Source organism: Perissodus microlepis, chromosome 20, assembly GCF_051167445.1.
Source record: "Perissodus microlepis isolate ML-2025 ecotype Zambia chromosome 20, ASM5116744v1, whole genome shotgun sequence".
NCBI classification, from domain to species: Eukaryota; Metazoa; Chordata; class Actinopteri; order Cichliformes; family Cichlidae; genus Perissodus; species Perissodus microlepis.
In genome coordinates, this window is record NC_140480.1 from 18,860,687 (window position 1) to 18,882,517 (window position 21,831).

General features: G+C 40.2%; 1 protein-coding gene across 1 annotated transcript; it reads left to right on the forward strand.

Annotated features, from left to right (window-relative positions):
• Nucleotides 1-2,209: 2,209 nt before the first annotated feature.
• dedd (death effector domain containing) lies at nucleotides 2,210-12,092 on the forward strand. The gene is made up of 5 exons (XM_084916374.1): nucleotides 2,210-2,528; nucleotides 5,135-5,766; nucleotides 7,969-8,073; nucleotides 8,176-8,313; nucleotides 9,435-12,092. Exons 2-5 carry the CDS (start codon nucleotides 5,202-5,204, stop codon nucleotides 9,839-9,841), a joined length of 1,215 nt encoding a protein of 404 aa, XP_084772500.1. The 5' UTR covers nucleotides 2,210-2,528; nucleotides 5,135-5,201; the 3' UTR covers nucleotides 9,842-12,092.
• The last annotated feature ends 9,739 nt before the right edge of the window (nucleotides 12,093-21,831 follow it).

The following is a 21,831-nucleotide window of genomic DNA, read 5'->3' on the forward strand; positions in this document are numbered from 1 at the left end:
TTTTTTTCCTTCAACTTTATTTTAAAAAAAATATGTCATACATAGCCGTGTCCCAATTCAGGGGCTGCAGCCTTCGAAGGGCGCATTCAAAAGCCTCGATGTGTAGCCCAGAAATGCGGCCTCCTTTTTCCTTCGTGGCCCAAACCATCCCAAGATTCACAGCGCGGCGGTGGTGGAATATTTTCTAAATAATGGCGCACGGCTCAAGAGTAAATTTCTAAAATTGATTACTGGGTTTTATCTAGTGATGGGCAAAGGGTGATGTGACACTGAAACAAAGCAGTTGTGTCGAAACTGTATTGAGGCTTCGAAACCCAACCCCATGCCCGCAGACATGCCCTGCACAATTTCAAACAAAGCTATTTATTATATCAGACTGTCAGTAATTGTGATCAGCAGATGTTTTCATACAAACAAGGGAAGAAAAATAATGAGACTGTTAAAGACAGATCTGTGACTATAGTGATCGATGTGCTTCAGCAAATTCCTCCATCTGTTAATATTCGTGCTGCTCACAATAAATCAGTGTATATAGTAAAACAAACAGAGAAAAGTCTGCGGTGTTCACTGTAACGACCACACTGATTTACAGCTGTTTTTGGGCTCAGAGGGCTTCGTTTGTGCTCACAGCCCTGAAACTTTGAATGTGTTTGTTTGACTTTTAAGTTTTCTGGGAGTTCATGTCATCAGGTTGGTTTTACACACTGTCAAGCAAAGCGAGAAGCTGGCATAGCGTTAGCTTTGATTTTAATTAACTTAAAAATATACATTTAAATGAAAAGACTACATGTGTTTTCCTTCTTTATAAAAAAGTTAACATTTTCATGGGATAATTCTGACCAGTCGTAACAGTCCATTTCACGCACATCTTCATCCTCTGCTGAGCAGCCTCTGAACTATGCAGAAACTTTCCTGAACTTTATCTTGTGACACTGGCGTGATGTTTTACTGGGAGTCTGGAGTTTTGGTCATAGTGAACCTGCATAAGAAAAAGAAAAAAAACCCACACATCTGTCATGAAAATTGTTAAGAAATAGATCGCCTGTAATTAATGAATTAGTTTTATTGGCGTCTCTTTTTATAGTATAAACATATTCTTTATGGCAGCGCATATGTAAGTAACGGATTGTAGTGAGGATGAAGTCACTTAATGCTGTAAATGACATTTTATGTTGAAAGCAGACAAAACTAAATGTTCTCCTTAAAGCAGGTGTGTTGTTGTCATTGAGATCTTTTAATGATTTTACTGCCCAGTGTGCCGCTCTCTCTCTCTCTCTCTCTCTCTGCTGATAGGAGTGAATGGAGCTCACCCACCAGCCTCTGTCTCTCGCTTTCTCTCCAGTAATCATTAAAATAAGCTATTTATATATTATTTATAATCTATATAATGTTTATTTCATTATCCTTTAGATTCCAGTGTTTAAGAGAATGGATAGTCTAGTCTTCACAATCCACAGCAAAAATAATAATGACAGAGACGGTATTATTTTCTTTTACACACGCATATAGTAAATTGAAGCGGTAGCATCAAAAACATGAAGTCAATAATTACAAGCCTCAGTCCAAAAGACTGGTTAATAGAAAATGGTACGCCACCAGTCGAAACTGGGGTACCAAAACCTGGGTTTGTCGTGGTCACGTGATCTGGGTGTTTTGAACCACGTTTCGGAGCAGTGTTTCGAAACATCTGCGCTTCGGGATGTCGAAATGTCTGCTTGGAGCTTCCCATCTCTAGTTTTATCCTAATTTACTAAACTAGCGGCACAAATATTCTCTAATAAAGAACAAAATACTGCCTGCTGTAATTTCAGCGGTTGAATATTAGGTTTTGTTTGTCAACACAACTATATATATATATATATATATATATATATATATATATATATATATATATATATATATATATATATATATATCTTAACAGAAGCAGATATATATATATATACGTATATTGACAGAAGCAGATTTGGTGATATGAACTAGTATCACCAAATATCACAGGAGAATCCGTATAAGAATAAGGTTAACCAATGACACAGACCGTCCATGTTACATTTTAATAAGCTATCCAGTCATGACAACATGAGGCTGCACAAAAACTCATAGATAATATTATATTGAACTACAGACACAAGCGCGTCTGTGTACTACCAAGGGGTTTTCACAAAGCGAGTGGCTAATTTGAGTACCCCGAACACCGGAACTGAACTGATCATTGAACTGGAAGTTCTTTCATTTTAGCTGAAGACTGAAAATTGTTTCCTTATTTTCCCACGGTGTCAGGCTGAAGACCAAAACCATTAAACGAACTCGTATCTGAAACTCACCCTGAAAGCAGCAGTGCCGCATGTTAATAGGGTGGAAACCTATGTCTTTAACAAATATCGTGCAGTTGACCAAAACATTAAACGTAGCTAAACTTGGTTTCTACCTTCAAAGAAGCGTTGCTATTACATCCCGAGAAGCTAACTTACCGTTAGCTGCCTACTGAAGTTTGATAGCTTCGGACTCATCAGGACACATTAAAGGTAACATAAATGTATCTTTGATAATTATGTATATCTTTTGTTTCGTTGTAATTTTTTTACTGATCTTATTACTGTAGGTAGGTGACGTTACAGCTTACATGAAATCATGACTAAATCGATGAGGAGTCACAACAAATAACGTAATTCATAAAGATCGGTGTAGCATTGTATTGCGTAATCTTTACATATTAGTGGTTATTAAGCTAGAGAACAATAACAGGGATGTGGCAATCATACGAAAAACAAACAAACTGCAGTTTCTTTAAATCTATTTAAATGTAGTTAGCTTTCTAGCTAACTTCCGTTTGGTACGTGGCTAGCTGTTAACCTGTTTTGTGGTTTGCTGCACAGATGGAAGTGGTTCTTGTTTATTTTATTTTAGAAACTATTCAAGTGAGTTGGGCTCGTGAATTTTTATAAATGCTAACAAGACTTTGAATTACAGTCGCCACAACATAAGCAGACATTTTCGTATTTGACTAGTGATTTATAATGCTTGTTGTTTTCGCAGGCATTGGGACGGTGATGAAACGGGCATTTATATTGATATTTTACTCGCATTCAGTCTAAATGTTCCCAGAATGCAGTATGGAATGTAATTGTCATTAAAGTGGACATGAAACAGTGCATGTATTTTAGGTATTTCTAGGGTATGATATACTCTGTCAGAAACCCTTTTCCTTGTTTTGGTTTAGAAATTCTCATCTCACATTATCTCACCTAGTGGATTGCTTTATTGTATAAGTGAGGAAAAGTGAACATCAGATGTAAATGAAGGCGTCTGTGACATTAAAAATGTATGAAACCTCTAATAAAGAAAGGGAAGAACAAACAACCCAACATGTGGAATCTAAATAATTCAACTTTTTGTAAAAGTATAAAAGTTAAACTTTATTATCTTGTCCGCACCAACAAAGAGTTGATGTTTACAGAATATGCCCAATCACAAGGGTTAGCAAAGCACATATTTTGTAAATGAAGAATGAACTGTAGTGTAAAATATTAGGAGAGGAAATAAATGTAGATTAAATGCATTATACAGTTTAAGCGCAAGATATCTGCTGCAGCCCAGGTAGCGGTATGAGACGGCTGCTGTACAGAGTCCATAGTATTAAAAATTGTTGTCATTAATGTGTGTACATTAAAGGCCCTTTCACATAGGCCATGGCATGTGCTGTGCTGACAGCTAGCTAGAGCGTAGAACCCAAAATCCTCTATGCGAGTTTGTGTTGTAATATGTTCAAATGTTTAATTAAAAAAATGCATTGGTCATTCATAAAGAAGAATGCTTCTATCCCCAGAGCCATTGAAAGGAATGACTTAAAGACTCTGGAGTCAAAACATTTACTGAACTCAGAAACACAAAGAGTTTGTTTTCCTTCCTTGTGTAGTTGAACTTAGCGCAGCTGTAGGTGTGAAGGTACTTTGCAGCATGCAGTGGTGAAAGTTCAACTGGTCTGAATTTTGACTGCGGTATGCACAAGTACTTGCACGATTGCGCTGCGCTTTGCTTGGCGCAGTGGGAAATGTTATTGCCCGGCGCAAGCGTTAGAAATAACTAGGTTTCAGAGCGCAGCACTGCGTGTACCGCGTCCTGTGGAAAAGGGCCTTTAGTGCGTTGAGACATCAGTAAGGCTGGAAAAGACTGATCAGTCTCTTCATTTGGAAAAAAATCTCACTATAATTACGGGCTTGGGCACGCATCAGTTTTCATTTTCTTGTCCTTATGTTCAGTTTGTGTTGACTGTGTTGTGCTTGGGAGTGTTCATTACTTTACTTGAGGCACTCAGTTTCTCCATTTTTAAGTTTCTTTTATGATAGATTTACTCACTGCTGATATTGAGAGTGAAAGAGAAGCAAGGTGCTCAGGAGTGAGCATTTGAAGGAATTATTGTTGTACATGACACAAACTGCTTTTACAAAATAGAACGACTTAGTAAAAAGCTAAAGGTAATTCACATTTATACAACATAAAGCAAATTACTCATATTTTCAGAAAAACCCAACCTTTTATGTGCAACATTGATCTTATTCAGAGTTAATAAACACTTACTTGCTCTGTTCTGTTTCTCTAAATAACGTAGTTCATTGTACTGTTATTAGCACCAGTCATTGCCCAAATGCAGGTTAAGTGGCGTGGAAATTTGAACAGTGCACAAACCTGCTAGTCTTATCTAAATGCCGTTATGCGATTTGAGCAGATACTAACATGTAACGTCGTCATACTGCGTGCCACCGATTGGCTGGTCAGTAGCGTCACTCGGTCTCGTTCGTGAAAATTAAAACCGCCATTTTTTGAAACCCGGAAACAAGGGAATGGTTATAAAAAAGCAACGCCGTGGTCCCCGAAGCACCAGGCTTCTTTTTTTTTTTTTACACACAAAAAAGCAAGATAGTGGCAGGTTAACTGCTTGAGTGGCTGATAAATTTTAATTTCCACCCGTGACTGTAATTATGAAATGCCTTCTCAAAAGTAAGATGTGAGTGATCCTATTTGTTTGTTTGTATCATGTTAACGTTTGGTTATTCATGTTTATGTTCACTAACGGTAAGCTTTATCAGAAGTGCTTGAAAATTTATGTCTTTGTTCCTTTCCTTATTTGTAGTTCATCAATTGATTGGAAGGAGGAGTTGCAGGGATTCTCGCATCCCTCATCACCATTGGCCCCTGAGATGACATCACAACAACCTCAACTCCCTAATGCTCTTATACCTCCCCAGCTTGCTCAGAACTCCAATGCTCAGCAGATCCGACCTCACATTCACCCGAATCAGCTGGAGTCGAGTCAGAGCAGTGCAAATGCTGGGCTTCTTGAACATAGGCCTCTGACAGGCAGGCCAGGCTGCCCTGGTGCTTTAGCCACTACTGGGGAGTTGGTCAACAGGAATGTTTCTGTTTCCTCCACCAACTCTAGCTTGACCAGAAGAGATGGGGGCTTTGAACCATGGCCCGAGGAAGCAGTGGATAACTCCCATGGGCTGTACTCACTCCACCGTATGTTTGACATAGTTGGAGCCCAGCTAACACATCGGGATGTAAGGGTACTGTCATTCCTGTTTGTTGATGTGATTGACGAGTATGAGCGAGGTGGCATCAGGAGTGGAAGAGATTTTCTGCTGGCGTTAGAGCGCCAGGGTCGCTGTGATGAGACAAACTTCAGACATGTGCTGCAGCTTCTAAGGATTATCACCCGCCATGACCTTTTGCCTTATGTCACACTCAGGAAACGGCAGGCCGGTGAGTTAATCTAACCAACTCCATGTTGTCCTATAAATGACTACAAAAATAAGTTGCACATTCATGCAGGAATTTACATTAGAGTGGTGTGAAGCAGGAAAAACTGGAAAAATGGATTTTAGTTAGGCTGACGAGGGCCAAATTGTCATAGGTAGACAACTGGATTGGGGCATCTCAGTGCCCCAGTCTGCAGTAGGTAGTATCTATCAAAAGTGATCCAAGGAAGAAACAGTTGTAAACTATTGACCGGGTCATGGGTAGCCAAGGCTCACTGATGCATGTGGAAAATGAAGGCTTGCTCATGTGGTCAGATCCAACAGACAAGCTACTGTAGCTAAACAAAAAAAAAAAGTTGACGCTGGTTTTGATAGAAACGTGTCAGAATACACAGTACATCACAGCTTGTTGCATATGGGGCTGCATAGCTGCAGGCCAGTCAGGGTGCCCATGCTGGCCTCGTCCACTGCTAAAAGTACCAACAGTGGCCAAGTAAGCGTCAACATTGGACCATGCAGGAATGGAAAGCTGTGCCTAGTCTGATGAATTGCCATTTTGTTTACATCACATGTGCATCTCCATCACTAAACTGGGGACCACCTGGCACCAGGATGCACTATGGTAAGAAGGCAAGCTGGCAGAGGCAGTGTGATGTTTGGGTAATGTTCTGCTGGGAAACTTTATGTCTTCTGGATGTTACTTTGACATATAACTTAAGCATTGTTGCAGACCAGTTCACTTCAGTAAGTTATATAGCACCAAGTCACAACAATAGTTGCCTCACAGTGTTTGTATTGTAAGGTAAAGACCATACAATTAAACAGAGAAACCACAACAATTAGATGACCTCCCATGAGCAAGCACTTTGTGATGGTGATAAGGAAAAACTCCCTCTAAACAGGAAGTAACCGCTAGCAGAACCAGGCTCAGGTAGGGGCAGCCATCTGCAACTCACCCCGTGTTAGCTTAACGGTGCACTTAATCCAAGACTGACACTGCAGTCGATGTTTGGAGACAGGATGTTTGCCTGACGACCACACAGGAGCAGTAATGACAGCCGGAGGCCTCAGGGAAGCGCTTGTGTGACTGTGTGCGTCATCTAGTGGGTTTTACTGTGGGATAATGCTACTTAAGGCCCAGTCTTACTTCATTTTGATTGTTTAATATAAGTGTAAAAAATAAATGGTATTTTTGATGTGGTGATTAAATAAGCTGTTCGCTGAATTGACAGAAAACGCACAGAATTTTGTTATAATACATCATTATCGGGATAAGAAATTACTTTTGGTAATATTGCACAGCCCTAGCTCTATGTAGTTTATCAAAAAGGAAATTTTAAGTCTAATCTTAAAAGTAGAAGAGGGTGTCTGTTTCACAAATCCAAACCACAGAAGAGGGCCCTGAAAGCTGAAGGCACCGCCTCCCATTCTACTTTTAAATACCCCGGTAACACAAGTAAACCAGCAGTCTGAGAACGCGTCCTGTTGGGGTGATATGGTACTATGAGGTATACCATATCATCCTAAGATAAAATGGGATGTGAACTAACTAATAATGCTAGTTTCTGATTATTTTTTTTCTTTTTTCTGTTGCAAATATCATCTTTCTCTTTGCTTTCCCCTGCCAGCACAATAGACACCATGGGGAGAAGAAGTTAAGGAGACAATATACAGTAAATGCAGTAATGTTAAACAGTAATACCCAATGCTGTAATTTAAGCTCTAGCTTTAAAAAACAAAACAAAACAAACCAGCAGTCAGAAATATCATCCAGTGTCACCGGCTCACTAACATGAATTTCAAGCCTTTTTACTTTTTACATTTTTTTAACATGATTTTTTTAAAATTTAATTCTGTTCCATTTTCATTCAAAGCCTTTGTTTATAACCATGTTGCTTGGAGTAAAGACATCATTCTAGAACCGTCACCTTATTTGTGTATTGTCTTAATGCAAACATTAAAATGATACATATAAAGCTAATTTAATCCGTTCTTTACATAAATGTTGATTGCTGCATGTCATCTTTGCATTATGTGTGACTGATTCCTGTAGTTTGAAGAGGATTAAATGGTAAATGGCCTGTATTTGTATAGCGCTTTACTAGTCCCTAAGGACCCCAAAGCGCTTTACACAACCAGTCATCCACCCATTCACACACACATTAGCTTTTGAAATAAAATAATATCAGAAATCATTTCTTTTCAGTGTGCCCAGACCCTGTTGATAAATACCTGGAAGAGACATCAGTGCGATATATATTACCAAGAGGAAGAGTACAGAACAAAGACACTGTACCGTACAGAAGAACAGGTGGGTGCTGACATCTGAGTGCACGCTTATGTCTTCCTATTCACATTTTACAGTACGATTCAGATGACTAAAAAACATAATAAAAATAATGTTGTTTTCTAGGTCCCCAGCCAGTCATTTGTTGTTCCCCATCAGCACCACACGTGGGTCCTGCACAAACAAAGCCAACTCCTCCTGTACCAAACCGCAAACGGAAGAGAATTCACTCTTCGGCTGACTGCAGAGAGAAGCAAACATGCGGTAAGAAGAAACTGCATATACTGCGTTATCTGATTTGATATACCTTTATTAGTCCCACAAGGTGAAATATCAGTGTTTCTATTCTACTATCTTATGTGTGTGTATGTGCACACATACACCAAACATATCCAATCACAGCCCTGCATCATTTTGTTTTTTTTTTTTTTTTACAAATGTATATATATATATGTATTCCAAAGTTGAAAGAGTTGTCAATACTCCCATTCAAGTTTTTATCAGATTCATGGATGTGTGAGCCCAAGTAGCCAAAAGAGGCAGCACAGTCCATCAGCTGGTTAGCACACCAAATATAACAATTTCTGTTTTGCTTTCATTAATGAAAATGACGAAAAGTATTGCTTTAACCAATTCATTAGGTTTTTAAGGCAGTTTAACAAGAACCGCAGTGAATATCATATGATTATAAATCTGGATCTCATCAGCAAAACGATGAAAAGACAGATTATGTTTCCTCAAAGCAAACCTAATGGGCCCAAAATAGAGGTACACAAAATAGAGGACCCTTGAGGTACACTGCAAGAAGGCAAAGGCAAATTTTAACAGAGAAACTTCTGTTAGTTTGACCTTAAATCAATCCAAAGATTCACCTTTAATGTCCACACGCAGTTCAAAGAGATAAAAGAGTAGAAATAAAGCAGTCTTTTGTATTAACTAAAGCAGTGCAATTAGTTTTGCGATGAAAGTCATGGTCTCGAACTACCTTTTGTTTTTTAATCTAGCCTTGTTGCTTATTATTGCCTTTCAGAACTTAACATTTTGGGTGGGATATATTTAAATAAACTACACATATGTGGTTTATGAGCTCTGTAGCTCTCAATTTACTACAAATTGCACTGAACAGAAAAAAGCATGTGGTAATTTGTAGTTGATATGACTGCTGCTTTTAGGAGTGTTGCTTTATTTGGAATATCAGGAAGGGTATAGTATAGAAGCGATGTGTGAGTTTGAAGCATATCTTCTGTTGTTTGTTTGTTTTAACACTGTAATGATTGAAATAATCATTATCTTGTACAACATTTACAAGACAATTAATGACAAAGAAGTTGCCCAGAATACTTTGACAGTCTCTTGTTTTTTGTGTTTTTGTTCAATCCTTTCAGATATTCGTCTACGAGTTCGTGCTGAGTACTGCCAGCATGAATCTGCACTTCAGGGCAACGTCTTCTCCAACAAGCAAGAGGCAGTGGAGCGGCAATTTGAGCGCTTCAACCAGGCCAACACTATCCTAAAATCGCGAGACTTGGGCTCCATCATCTGTGACATCAAATTTTCTGAGCTCACCTACTTGGATGCCTTTTGGAGGGACTACATCAATGGATCATTGTTAGAGGCCCTCAAAGGGGTCTTTATCACAGATTCCCTAAAACAGGCTGTAGGCCACGAGGCTATAAAACTGTTAGTCAATGTTGATGAGGAGGACTACCAAGCTGGTCGACGCAAACTGCTCCGTAATTTGGTCACAAGTGGAGGGAGCTCAGCAGTGGGTAACAAAGACTCTGTATCTTAGAAACATTCTCCAGGTGGTAGGGAGTAGAGTGAGATGTGATTGTTGTTTAAGGTGCCTGAAAGGAACTGAAGAACTTCCAGCCAACCCCATTAAATATTTGAGAACTAAGTTCATATGTTATCTACTTGGCATCCCTTTCCATAGCATGTACAGAGAAATGGAACTGTGTTGGCAAAAACAAAGGGGTGATGCAAACAAGTTGGTATTATTGTTAATTTTCTTCAAGGATGGAATCAAACAAGTGCATTGAATTTAACCAATTTCTTGTTTGTGGTATGTTAGCTCAGCTCATTTAAAACTTTTAACCTAAAGATACTGTTCAATCCTGTTTTAAGGTGAAGTTATTTTGAATGCAGGAAACACTTAATTCTCACAAGTTACTCCCAGTGGGAGATGTACTTATTTTTAGACTTGTTTTGTGGTTTTTTCCCAGGTTTTTCCAGGTAGATTACAAATTGTTTGGCATACCCAACGAGAGAATGTTCTGTGAACACTTTTGCAAAGATCAAGCTTCTCTTTCCCTGTCACCTTTACTGTGCCTGGCATTCTTTAACACATTCTGTCTGCCAACAGCTGTGAATTCAAATTCAATTGTAAAGTCACTGCCAGTTTATGGAAACAATGTAAGAGAATAATTCTAATGTGTTCAATTATTTCCAGTGAGAAATGGACTTTTGTGGTGTTCTTAATATGTATGGATTTGAAAGTGTGTCAGTTCCTTTGTCACCCTGTACCTACTTGCTGTGTTAACTATGAAGCAAGACTGATGTTGAATAAATTTTCTAACGACACTAAACACAAATCTGTAAAACAGCAGGGAAATTCACACCAGTATGTGCAGTCACGTCAGTAGGTGCAGGAAGCAAGATGCCAGACCAAAGTGATGTAGGTGACAGAGAGTCAGTGATTGTCTGTGATTGGTTACAAATCTCTCATCTAGCTTTAGCTTTAGAATTGGTATAAAGAGCAATCTTTTCTATGGATACAACATGAGCATGTAGTTAAACTTGTCTCCTCTAATAGTGGTACAGGAGATGTTGAAATAACATCACATCTCATTTCATCCCATCCCTTAAAGAGCAGTTGTCACAGGTATGGTAACTTTCAAACAGAAAATAAAGTGTAAAAAAATAGCACTGTAGAAGCCAAAATAATATAATAGCAAGATGTAAAGCATGTTGATCCTCCACAATTTAAGTTGCACAATTATATGCTTCTAGTGGTAGGAGGCTTTCACAGTGTAACATGAAACTAATAATGGATGGGTGCCTGTGAAAACCACATGTGCCCCCCCCCGCCCCTAAAATTATAACCACTTGTTATGTTTAATAAATCCAAGTGTAAGACAGGACTAAGAATGTATCAATGTCTGACATATACATGCCCTTTCATCATGCCAAACTATACTTTACTACTTTACAAAATAGGCCCTATTTCTTGCAATGACATGTAACGTTAATGTTAGTGTTCACCATCAAATGTTGATATGCAGAATCATCTTTTTGGATGCAATTCATCAGGATAAATGACTAATTGACATTGATGTCAGGCCAATGCAAGCTCAGTTAGAAAATGTGTAATAGCAGTATATCTAGGATGAAGTAGATCGGAGACTGAATATCATTTCAGTACGTACTGTTACCTGGAACACCAATCTGTAATTCTGCTATTTTACATTTTCCTTTGTTTTTCTGTATGCCTACCCTAAAATCTCCTATGACATGAACAGGCCAGTACTCAAGAGAAGCAAATGTGTACTGTGTAATCAGCAAACTATGTTTTTAATGCAGTTGTTCACTTTCCAGCTTAATATTTTCTCTTAATGCATTACAGATATGCATTTTTTTTTTGTCAAATGTTGTAATGAAATTTTACTTGTGTTAAAAATGTAACTGAATCTTGTCTAGCTTCTCATCAGTTAGTTAAATGGTGACCTGAATTTAGCATTTGGTTTTATGTAACCTTATAAAAATTCCGTGTGTTTTTATTATGATTTTTGATCCTAGGAAAGAAATAAATAAAAGCCCCGTATTGTGTTGGCCATAATGGCATCTTTTGGGACATATCAGAACATGCAAGTTTGACAGGCCACTGTGAATGATATAGAAGAGGCATACATTTTATATTTTTATCCAGTGGAATTTCATGTTAAGGTTAAAAGTTCGTATCTAGGAAATAGGTAGGTGTATGTTGACTGTATGTTATGGTAGTTGTTAAATCCAGCTTTTACATTAAATTGCATGCAACCTGTTATGGTGTCAGTGTCTCAAGTCACAATGTAACCATTTTGTAAATATTTTTGTGGGTCACATTTTCTTACTTCAGTTTTGCATTTCTTTCAGAAAATAGGCCTGTAGAAAGTTTTGATTTTACGTGGCACTGCAAATATTACAAAAAAAAAAAAAAAAGAATAATCCAAACTCACCCCTGAAGGCGCTCTTTATCCTGTATTAGAGGCCTGGGAGTTTGAGGGTCTTGTGCAATAATTTTGCTGTTCATAGGACTGCATTCTTCTGGACAGAGATCTCGGATGTCGTTCCTTGAATCTGCTTGAACCACTCACCCAGTTTGGCGGTCACTGCCCCAAGTAATCTGATTACCACAAGGACTACTGTTGCCTTCACCCTCCGCATCTTCTCGAGCTCCTGTCTCAGCCCTTGGTTATTCTTGAGCTACAGCCATCTTCCTCTGCCTGTCCACTTCTACCACTATTCCTCATGGTTCATGGCTCCTGTTTGCTCGTGGGATTCCAAGGTACATGTAGCTACCTTCAGTGTCTGCCTTCTGTTACTAAATGGCAAATTGTTCTGGTTCTTATATAGTACTTTTCTACTCTTCATGCTTGAGAGTTTTGAACATTGTTGTTATGTGTTGTGTCCTTCAGCCCATTATGCTCTTCCAGTATTTCTGCATCTCCAGCCTTGGTGGGGCTGTTCTCATATTGTCCCCTGCCACTGAGAGTACACCTGGGATGGTTCATTGGAGAACATGTGGTTTATTGACCTGGCTTCTATCGCTCTGGTATCACAACCAGTCCAACGTTTGGACACACTTTCTGATTTAAAGGGTTTTCTTTATTTTGACTACTTTCTACATTGTAGATACCGAAGACATCAAATATATGAAGCAAGATATATGGAATTATGTAGCAAAGAAAAAAATTATAAATAATTCTTAATATGTCATATTTTAGACAGAGCTCCAGTAGCAGACACATCTCTACATGTTCAGAGTGAATCAGGCCTTTATGGTCAAATAGCGCTAAGAAACCACGACTGAGGAAAAGCAACAAGCAGAAGAGATTTGTTTGGGCGAAGAAAAACAAGGAATGGACATTAGACCAGTGGACATCTGTGCTTTAGTCTGATAAGTCTTTGTCTTTGTGTGACGCAGAAAAGGTGAATGATGGTCTCTACATTCATGGTTCTCACTGTGAAGCATGGAGGAGGTGTGAGGGTGTCAGGGGCCTTTGCTGGTGACACTGTTGGAGATTTATTCAAAATTGAAGGCACACTGAACCAGCATGGCTACCACAGCATCCTGCAGCAACATGCCATCCCATCATTGATTTTTCAACAGCACAATGACCCCAAACACACCTCCAGGCTGTGTCATGGCTATTTGACCAAGAAGGAGAGTGATGGAGTGCTGACCAGATGGCCTGGCCTCCACAGTCACCTGACCTAAACCCAGTGGAGATGGTTTGGGATGAGATGGAGCGCAGAGTGAAGGCAAAAGGACCAACAAGTGCTCAGCATCTCTGGGAACTCCTTCAAGACTGTTGGAAACCATTTCAGGAGACGACCTCATGAAGGAGAGAATGTCAAGAGTGTGCAAAGCAGGAATCAAAGCAAAGGATCTGAAATATCAAACATGTTTTGAGTTATTTCACACTTATGTGTTCATTCATAGTTTTGATGCCTTTATTGAGAATCTACAATGTCATGAAAATAAAGGAAAACTATTAAATGAGAAGCTGTGTCCAAACGTTTGACTTGTAGTGTACCTCTTAAGGTGGCTGCCCAAGGCTGTGAGTCTTCGCTTGGCAGTTTCTACGGCCTCAGATAAAGGCAGCTTGTTATACTTCTTTATCACACCTTTTTGCAGTTATGACGGTTGGTTAACTTGCCTCTGTTCTAGCTTGATCCTGGCCTGTAGTCTCCTTCTCCATGGAAGGTCATACTCTTTGTGACTGTTCATTTTGTAACCAAGCATCTCAGTGATCACTGTTGCTGTGGCGTAGATCAGCTGGTGTGTTTTAGTGATGGTCGCAGTAGGGATTATTAATAATAATAATAATAATGATGATGATACATTTTATTTAAAAGTGCTTTTCAAGACACCCAAGGACACAATAGAATAAAACAGATAAAACAAGACAAAACAAAGAACAATTTTAAAAAAGATAAAATAAAGAAACAGTTAGTTCACAGTGAACATGCAGATTTGAACAGATGAGTTGTGATTGAAACTGGGGGAGAGAACCAATGTTTCTTATATCTGTGGGTAGAGAGTTCCACAGCCTGGGAGCAGAGCAACTGAAAGCTCTGCTTCCCATGGTGCTGAGGCGGAAAGAAGGCACAGCAAGTGGGATAGAAGAAGAAAATCCAAGCGAGCGGGCAGAAGAGGTAGTGCTTAACAGGTCCAAAAGGTAAGGAGGAGCAAGGCTATGAGGGGCCTTGAAGGTGAGCAGAAGAAGCTTGTATATTATTTGGAATTTCACAGGGAGCCAGTGAAGTTCCTGAAGTACAGGGGTGATGTGCTGGTAGGAGGGGTTCTGGTGATAATGCGGGCAGCAGAGCTTTGAACCAGTTGAAACTTGTGGAGGGATTTTTTGGGGGAGAATTACAGTAGTCAGTAAGCGAGGATTCGGGGTCACCTGATCCAGCCCTAATAACATGCTTTGTCAAAAGGAAAAGTTTTAAGTTTAATCTTGAAAGTGGAGAGTGTCTGTCTCCCAAATCCAAACTGGACAGCTGGTTTCACATAAGATGGGCCTGGAAGCTGAAGGCTCTGCCTCCCATTCTACTTTTAAATATCCTGTAAACCACAAACTGTGCTAAGAGGTTGTTAAGATAAGATGGGGCCAGATTATTCAATTAATTATTTAATAAATGAATGAACAATTTTTTTCAGCGTCACTCTGAGACAGGATGTTTCAAATTTTAGAGATGTTGCACAAATGAAAGAAGGCAGTCCTGCATATTATTTTAATATGCTCAATAAAGGACATATCCTGGTCAAAAACTATTCCAAAAATCCTCACAGTGAAGCTGGAGGCCAAGGTAATGCCGTCCAAAGTAAGCATCTGGTTAGATACCATATCTAAGATTTGTAGGACTGATTACATTAACCTCAGTTTGATCTGAATTTAGAGGCATAAAAATTAGATGGGGAGAGAAACCTAGGGTAGTTCTTATTTTCTTCAATCAATCATCAAAAGCAAGATGTTCTAGCTTTACCAATGGCTTTTTTTTTATAGAGCAGCGAACTCTTTTTCCAGGCTAAATGGTAACTTCTAGTGAGATGCCATTTCCTCTACAGCTTACAAGTGATCTGCTTTAACGTGCATGTTTGAGAGTTACACTGGAGAGGCAAGAACTTCTGATTTGAGGCTTTCATTTTCAGAGGAGCAAGAGTATCCAGAGTTGTGTTAATAATCCTAAAATTATTAACAATATAATCAACATCTGTAGGAGTGGAGTTCAGTGAGCTGCTCTGCTCTGTTGGCACTGAAATTGATAACAGTAGATGAATTATGTCCTTAAACCTGTTCAGCACTTTCAGAAAGACATGTACTGCGATTAAATCTACTCCCCACTGCTGTGTAATCCATTATTGTAAATTTAAATGTCATTAGGGATCGATCAGACAAAAGAGGGTTTTCAGACAACTGTTTGCAGGCTTAATTTATCTGACGGACAGTTTCTTTCCATCATCACAATATAATTCAATTGTGCAGTGTGTGTGTTCATAAGGGAATGGTGATGTTGCAATGTAATTTTAAAATTAATTATATTGCCTAAGATATTAAAACTGCATTCTATATTACAGGACAAATCAGGCTCATTCATTTGTGACTCATGTTTTTATCACACAGGATACAGACATGGAGGCTGAAAAACAGGGAATGGGGCTGCATGTGAGAGAGGAGATGTGCAACCTTAAGACGTTCAGTTGGAAAAAAGTGTCTTCATTTAAGCTGTGGTGGTCCTCACTGGCTCGGCTAGCATTGCACGGCTGTGGTGGTCTGCTGTTTGGACTTAAGTTACCCACCAGAGCTCAAATACATGTTTTGATTTTTTTTTTCTGATGGACACAAACTGTCATCTAATGCACAAACTCTCAAAAACAAGTTTGTGTGACAAGTAGAACAAGAGTGGCGGCAGCCAGCACCCTTTAATGTTAGGTTTAAGATAGTTATAATTAAGCTAGCATGGAATTTTTAAAAACATGTTTAGTCTTGGAAACTGTTGTGCAAAAGTCTTGAACCACCTGTTTATTTGCTTTTGCTAGGGAAATGGGTGCACATTTTAATACACATGGTATAGTAAGGTATATAGTGTATATTAAAATTATATGGTATACAAGACAAAAACAGTTTTTCACAATTCTAATGACCTTGAAAGTCAATATTTGGTATGAGCAGCTTTACTCTTCAACACAGCCAACTTTCTGAGGCAGCTTTCTGCTAGTAACAAAGTGCCTACATATGAAGTTACATGTACAAATGAGTTCTTTGCTAAGTTGACTGTTATGTGTAGATTGGTTGATCCTTTGGACTCAAATAGACTGAAAAAGCAGCCAATATAAAACACTAAAGATACAAACACACAACTTTGCAAGGGCTTGAGAAAGCCTGTAAAACTACTGCTCAAGATCACTTTTAAAAAATTACCTTTGGCCCACGCCGAAGGTGGGAGCCTTTGGGAAACAGAAGCAGTTAAATTCACCCCTCCACAGAGAGCGATAATGGAAACAGCCAGCTGTACAGATTCTCAGCACAAAATCACCCGTAACTACACCGTAGAAAAACAGAAAATGTGCTGGTAATTTTCTGCCAGGACGTTGCCAGGAAATGGTAAAACAAAAAATCCTGTAGATATAGAGTACACTCTCTGTTCTATTTAGGGAACAGTTCCTTCAACTCTAAAATGGAAAATTCTTTTTTTTTTCACACTATATTTCCTGTATTATTAACGGATATTTTGCATATATAGACTGAGGTGCCCAGACTGAGGAAGATCTTAGTCTGGGTGTCTATTGTCTTGTGTAGTCTGGAAGATGAGTGGATGACGGGGTGGGTGCAGTTTTCTCTGTGGTGGGGTCGGGTGGGCTGTCCCGGGCTCTGTGGGGCCGGGCGGCGCAGCTATGATGGCCCCGGTCCGGATGGGCCTGGGCCCCCTTTCCCTGGCGGGTTGCAGAGTATGGGGGGTGCCTACTGGGGTCAGCGGGGGAGCTGGCCCCAGGGAGGGGTCACTTGCCCCTCCCTTCCTTCTCTCCCCATCTCCAGCTGCCTCCCTCTTCCCGCTCCACCACAATCACCCACACATGCAGGGCCTTGGGGTAAAGGTGTCTCACCAGGGTGCAGGGGAGGCATCCCCCCCTCTGTCCCCTTCTGGCTGCCTGTGCCTCAATTTTATCCCACAACTTAGACATTCACATTACTCACACTCTCATAACAGGACCTTGGGGGTGGACACGCTACACGGAATACAAAAGACCATCAGGGTGTACAACCTCACCCCTGGCGTCGTTGCCCACCTCTCAATTTTAAATACATGTAGACATTGAGGGCTATCAGGAGGGGCTATGCGCTTACCTGCTGCTCTCTGGCAGGTAGCTCCAACCACTCCTGGGTTTTAAAGGCACCTTAGAACACACATGCATCAACACTACATATGAGCGGGCGGAGGGAGGTTTGGAGTCTTCTCACACCCTCGTTCTCTGCGGGTATGGAGGTATGGAGGCCTATCTCCCCCACCACGTCCCCCTGCCAGTGGCAGACGCCCTCAGACATCGGTGCGTTGGTGGTTCTTTGTGTCCAGGGATGGGCGTCCAGGTACACACTGGCTCACTCCTTGGTGGCTGCTTATCGGAGCCTGGGGCTCGCTCGGGCCACTTCGGGGGTGGGGTGCCCTCGGCCTCTCGGCCTGGGGCTCGGTCACTCGGACACAGCTGGCTGCCGGCGGAGCTCACGAGCACGTCACTGCAACCCCCCCTGGCTTCTGCTCCGCGGCTGCTGAGTGACCCCTCATCTGGGACTCTCCTCAGCTCTTTCTGGGATAGTGGCGCAGCTGCCCCTCTGTTGGTCTTCCTTGGTCTCTTTTGTTCTGGGGGCCTCTGGATGTCTGGAGTCTTGATCTCCTCCATACCTGCTTCATGCCCTGGAGGACGGGGCTGTGGCTCCCCACACCCTCTAGCAGATCGTTACATGAAGGAACCTTTTAAAAACAAGCGCGTTCATGCTCACAGGTGTACACACAGGTGCTCACACACACAAACTACACCCTTTTTGGCTCCTACCTCAAAGCACACTGTGCGCTGTCGATCTTGCATGCTGCACAATAATGTTTAATATTTAGTATTTACTTTTTTCTTTCTCAACAGGTGATCCTGTTGTACAAGACCAATTTCAGGCACTTCTTTTCACTGTAAATCAATAAATGTACTTTTTTATATCCTTAACCATACATTCCTATAATTGCTACCTAATATATCATTTGCTCAAAACTTCTTAAACTAAAACGTCTTAATTTAATCTGTGCCAAGTACACAACAACATTGGTACAATTAATGTTAGGTATTATTTTATTCTCCTCAACTCAAAAAAAACAAAATTTTTATTGACTAAACAGCTAATACATGAACCAAATAACTCACAATCTTTCAAATTTGAGCATTTTAATTTTCCATTAAATAAGTTTGTAGTCATGTAAATGTGTTCATGTATATAAGGGATGGGTATTCACTAACTGATATGATTCTGATTCACAGGGTCCTGATTCAAGTCAATTCAATTTTACTCAGACAGTCAAAAATATTATAATTCTGATCATTTACAGTACATATCCATATTTGTATATCTATGTATAAAAACAAAGCTGACACCGTGAGACTTCATCAGAGGTGTGAGCGTCACAGCAGATGCCTTTGTGTCAAAGTAACTGAGGATAAAACACAGAAAAACATGAAGGATTTTCCTGGCCTGGCTTTTTATAGCAGATAACCTAAAAATATTCTGCAGGAGATCAAAAACTGAAGAAAACCATGAATCAACATCTGAACATTACCTGATGCTGAAGTGAAACAGAGCAGACCTCTTGTCAGAGGCTATTTTTGAAAAAACAAAACAAAACTGTGGGCAACAATTCTGGACTGCAGGAAACCGATTTTTTATGGTGAGCTGGTTTTGAAGTACACTCAGAGAAACGACCTGCTCAGCATTACATAAATCCTATTTTCAGTATATGCTGGTCAGCTAGCTAAGTCTTTTCTTTACTTTACCTTTGTATTTCTCAAGCTTCTCGTGTTCCTTCTTCCTGATGTTGCTGTCATTGGGAACCACTACATCTATCACTACAGCCACGTTCTTCTGCTTGTCCACCACTATGTCTGGTTGGTTAGCCATCACCATTTTGTCCGTCTGTATCTGGAAGTCCCACAGGATCTTAGCTCGGTCATTCTCCACCACCTTTGGGGGCGTCTCCCATTTTGACCTCGGGACTTCCAGGTTATACTCAGCATAGATGTTTCTGTACACTATGCCGGCCACTTGGTTATGGCGTTCCACGTATGCCCTGCCTGCTAGCATCTTGCACCCTGCTGTTATGTGCTGGATTGTCTCAGGGGCATCTTTACACAGCCTGCACCTGGGGTCTTGCCTGGTGTGATAGACCCCAGCCTCTATGGATCTTGTACTCAGAGCTTGTTCCTGTGCTGCCATGATTAGTGCCTCTGTGCTGTCTTTCAGTCCAGCTTTGTTCAGCCACTGGTAGGATTTCTGGATGTCAGCCACTTCCTCTATCTGCTGGTGGTACATACCGTGCAGGGGCCTGTCCTTCCATGATGGTTCCTCCTCTTTCTTGGGTTTCTGCTGCCTGAGGTATTCACTGAGCACGCGGTCAGTTGGAGCCATCTTCGTGATGTAATCGTGGATGTTTGTTGTCTCATCCTGGACCGTGGTGGTGGTGTGGATCAGTGAATCAATGTCTCGTTCACTCTTGATGTCATCCATGTAGAGAAGGTGACTGACAACTGCTCCGTTCCGTAGTTGGTATCCGTAGCCAGCCTTGTCAATGATCTCACTACGTCATACCCAGCCCAGGGGCTCAATATCTTTCACGTTTGTTGGAGGTGATACTGAGCATTTTTGCCCAACCCATGTCTGAAACCAAATTTTCACCAGACCTGACGCGTGTGCAAAATTTCACGAGTTTTTGAACATGTTTAGGCCCTCAAAAAGCCAATTCATTTGCAGAAATGATAATAATAACAATAATAATAAAAGCTGCAAGCAGCGATGGGTGGGCCCTCGCACACATGAAAATGGCACAAAATGTTAACAAATTCCTGTTGCACATGGCTCCAAGAAACTTTTTTGTACATCTTGATAGCTTACATGTGGGTGCCAAAATTCAGACTCACAGATCAAGCATAGTGCAGGGGCTTCTGTTTTGAAATTGTCTAGGAGCTGTGGATTTATTTTGAAATACTCAGTGAAAATGACCATATAACATGAGAGCCTTCGTCAAGTTGGAGGTCTGTGACAGGTTACATGAATTTTTTAAGCTTAAAGCACAAAGCTGCTGTAACTCAAAGACACATTTGTCCAATCTCCACCAAACTTCACAGGCATGGTGAGAGTCCAGCCCTGAACAGACAGATATGCAGTTTGTATGCAATACTGAGAGCGCCACCTACTGGGAACAGGAAATACTCAGACGGGTATAATCATAATCTAATTGAGACAAATTTGTCCCAGCAGTCAGCTAATATGACAAATCCTCAAATTTAGATAAATATAAGAACACATTGTTGACATAAAATGACATTTTATTGGTATTGGGGTGAGTGTAGTAAACTAATAAGACAAATAGAGGAGGAAAAAGCAGTGATGCTGGCACATTTGGGAAGAACTGTAACTTCAACTGATTGGTCATTTAACAGTGATTTCCTTATCTGTTCATCTTTAATCTGACGTTATCATGGCAGTTAACCTGGTAAGAAGTAAACCATCTTCCTTACGTGGGTAACCCATAAGGTTTGTCCAAAGTTGCCTGGATAAGCCAAAATCCTGCTCTGTAGTATTTGGCTCTGGTGTGTCATTTCAACATGTTTATAAACTAAAGCATTAATTTCAGTTTATTAACTGTGTGTCTATCATGTCCTTCCTGATGCTGAAAAACAAACATTTTCCAAATTACAGGGTAAAATTGCTCATACTGGAGATTTCAAAACCTTTTTCCTTTTAAAATGTGCATGCAAGTATCCAAGCTGGGTTTTTTCAGCAGTTTAGGTTGTTGGGTAATTTTCACTTTGTGCCCCCTAATACCAAATGATGGCTGCTTCCAGCAGGGTAAAGGCACCACGTAGAGCACCTGTGGGAAGTGATTTGGTGTTTTTTTCTCCCAGCTGGATGGCAGGTTGGACGAGACACAGCGTAGCTCCATTAGATTATTTTTCAACAATGTGCCTCATACAGTATAAAACAGCCTCTTTAAAAGTATTAATGCTTGTACTACACTAAATCCAGCTGTTAAACATGTCATTCCAATTGAAAAAAATATTTAAGAACCAATCTGTTTCAATAGTCCCGTATGAAGTATAAGAAAAGTATATGAACAAATCACTTAACTAGACGCCCCAAAAATACTTTACGAAGAAAGGGCATCGTATCAGAATTACATACATCTTGCAATCACAGTTCACATTATAAGCCATGTGGGACAGTAATTTGGAAATGTGAGCAGAAACCCATACTAACATCA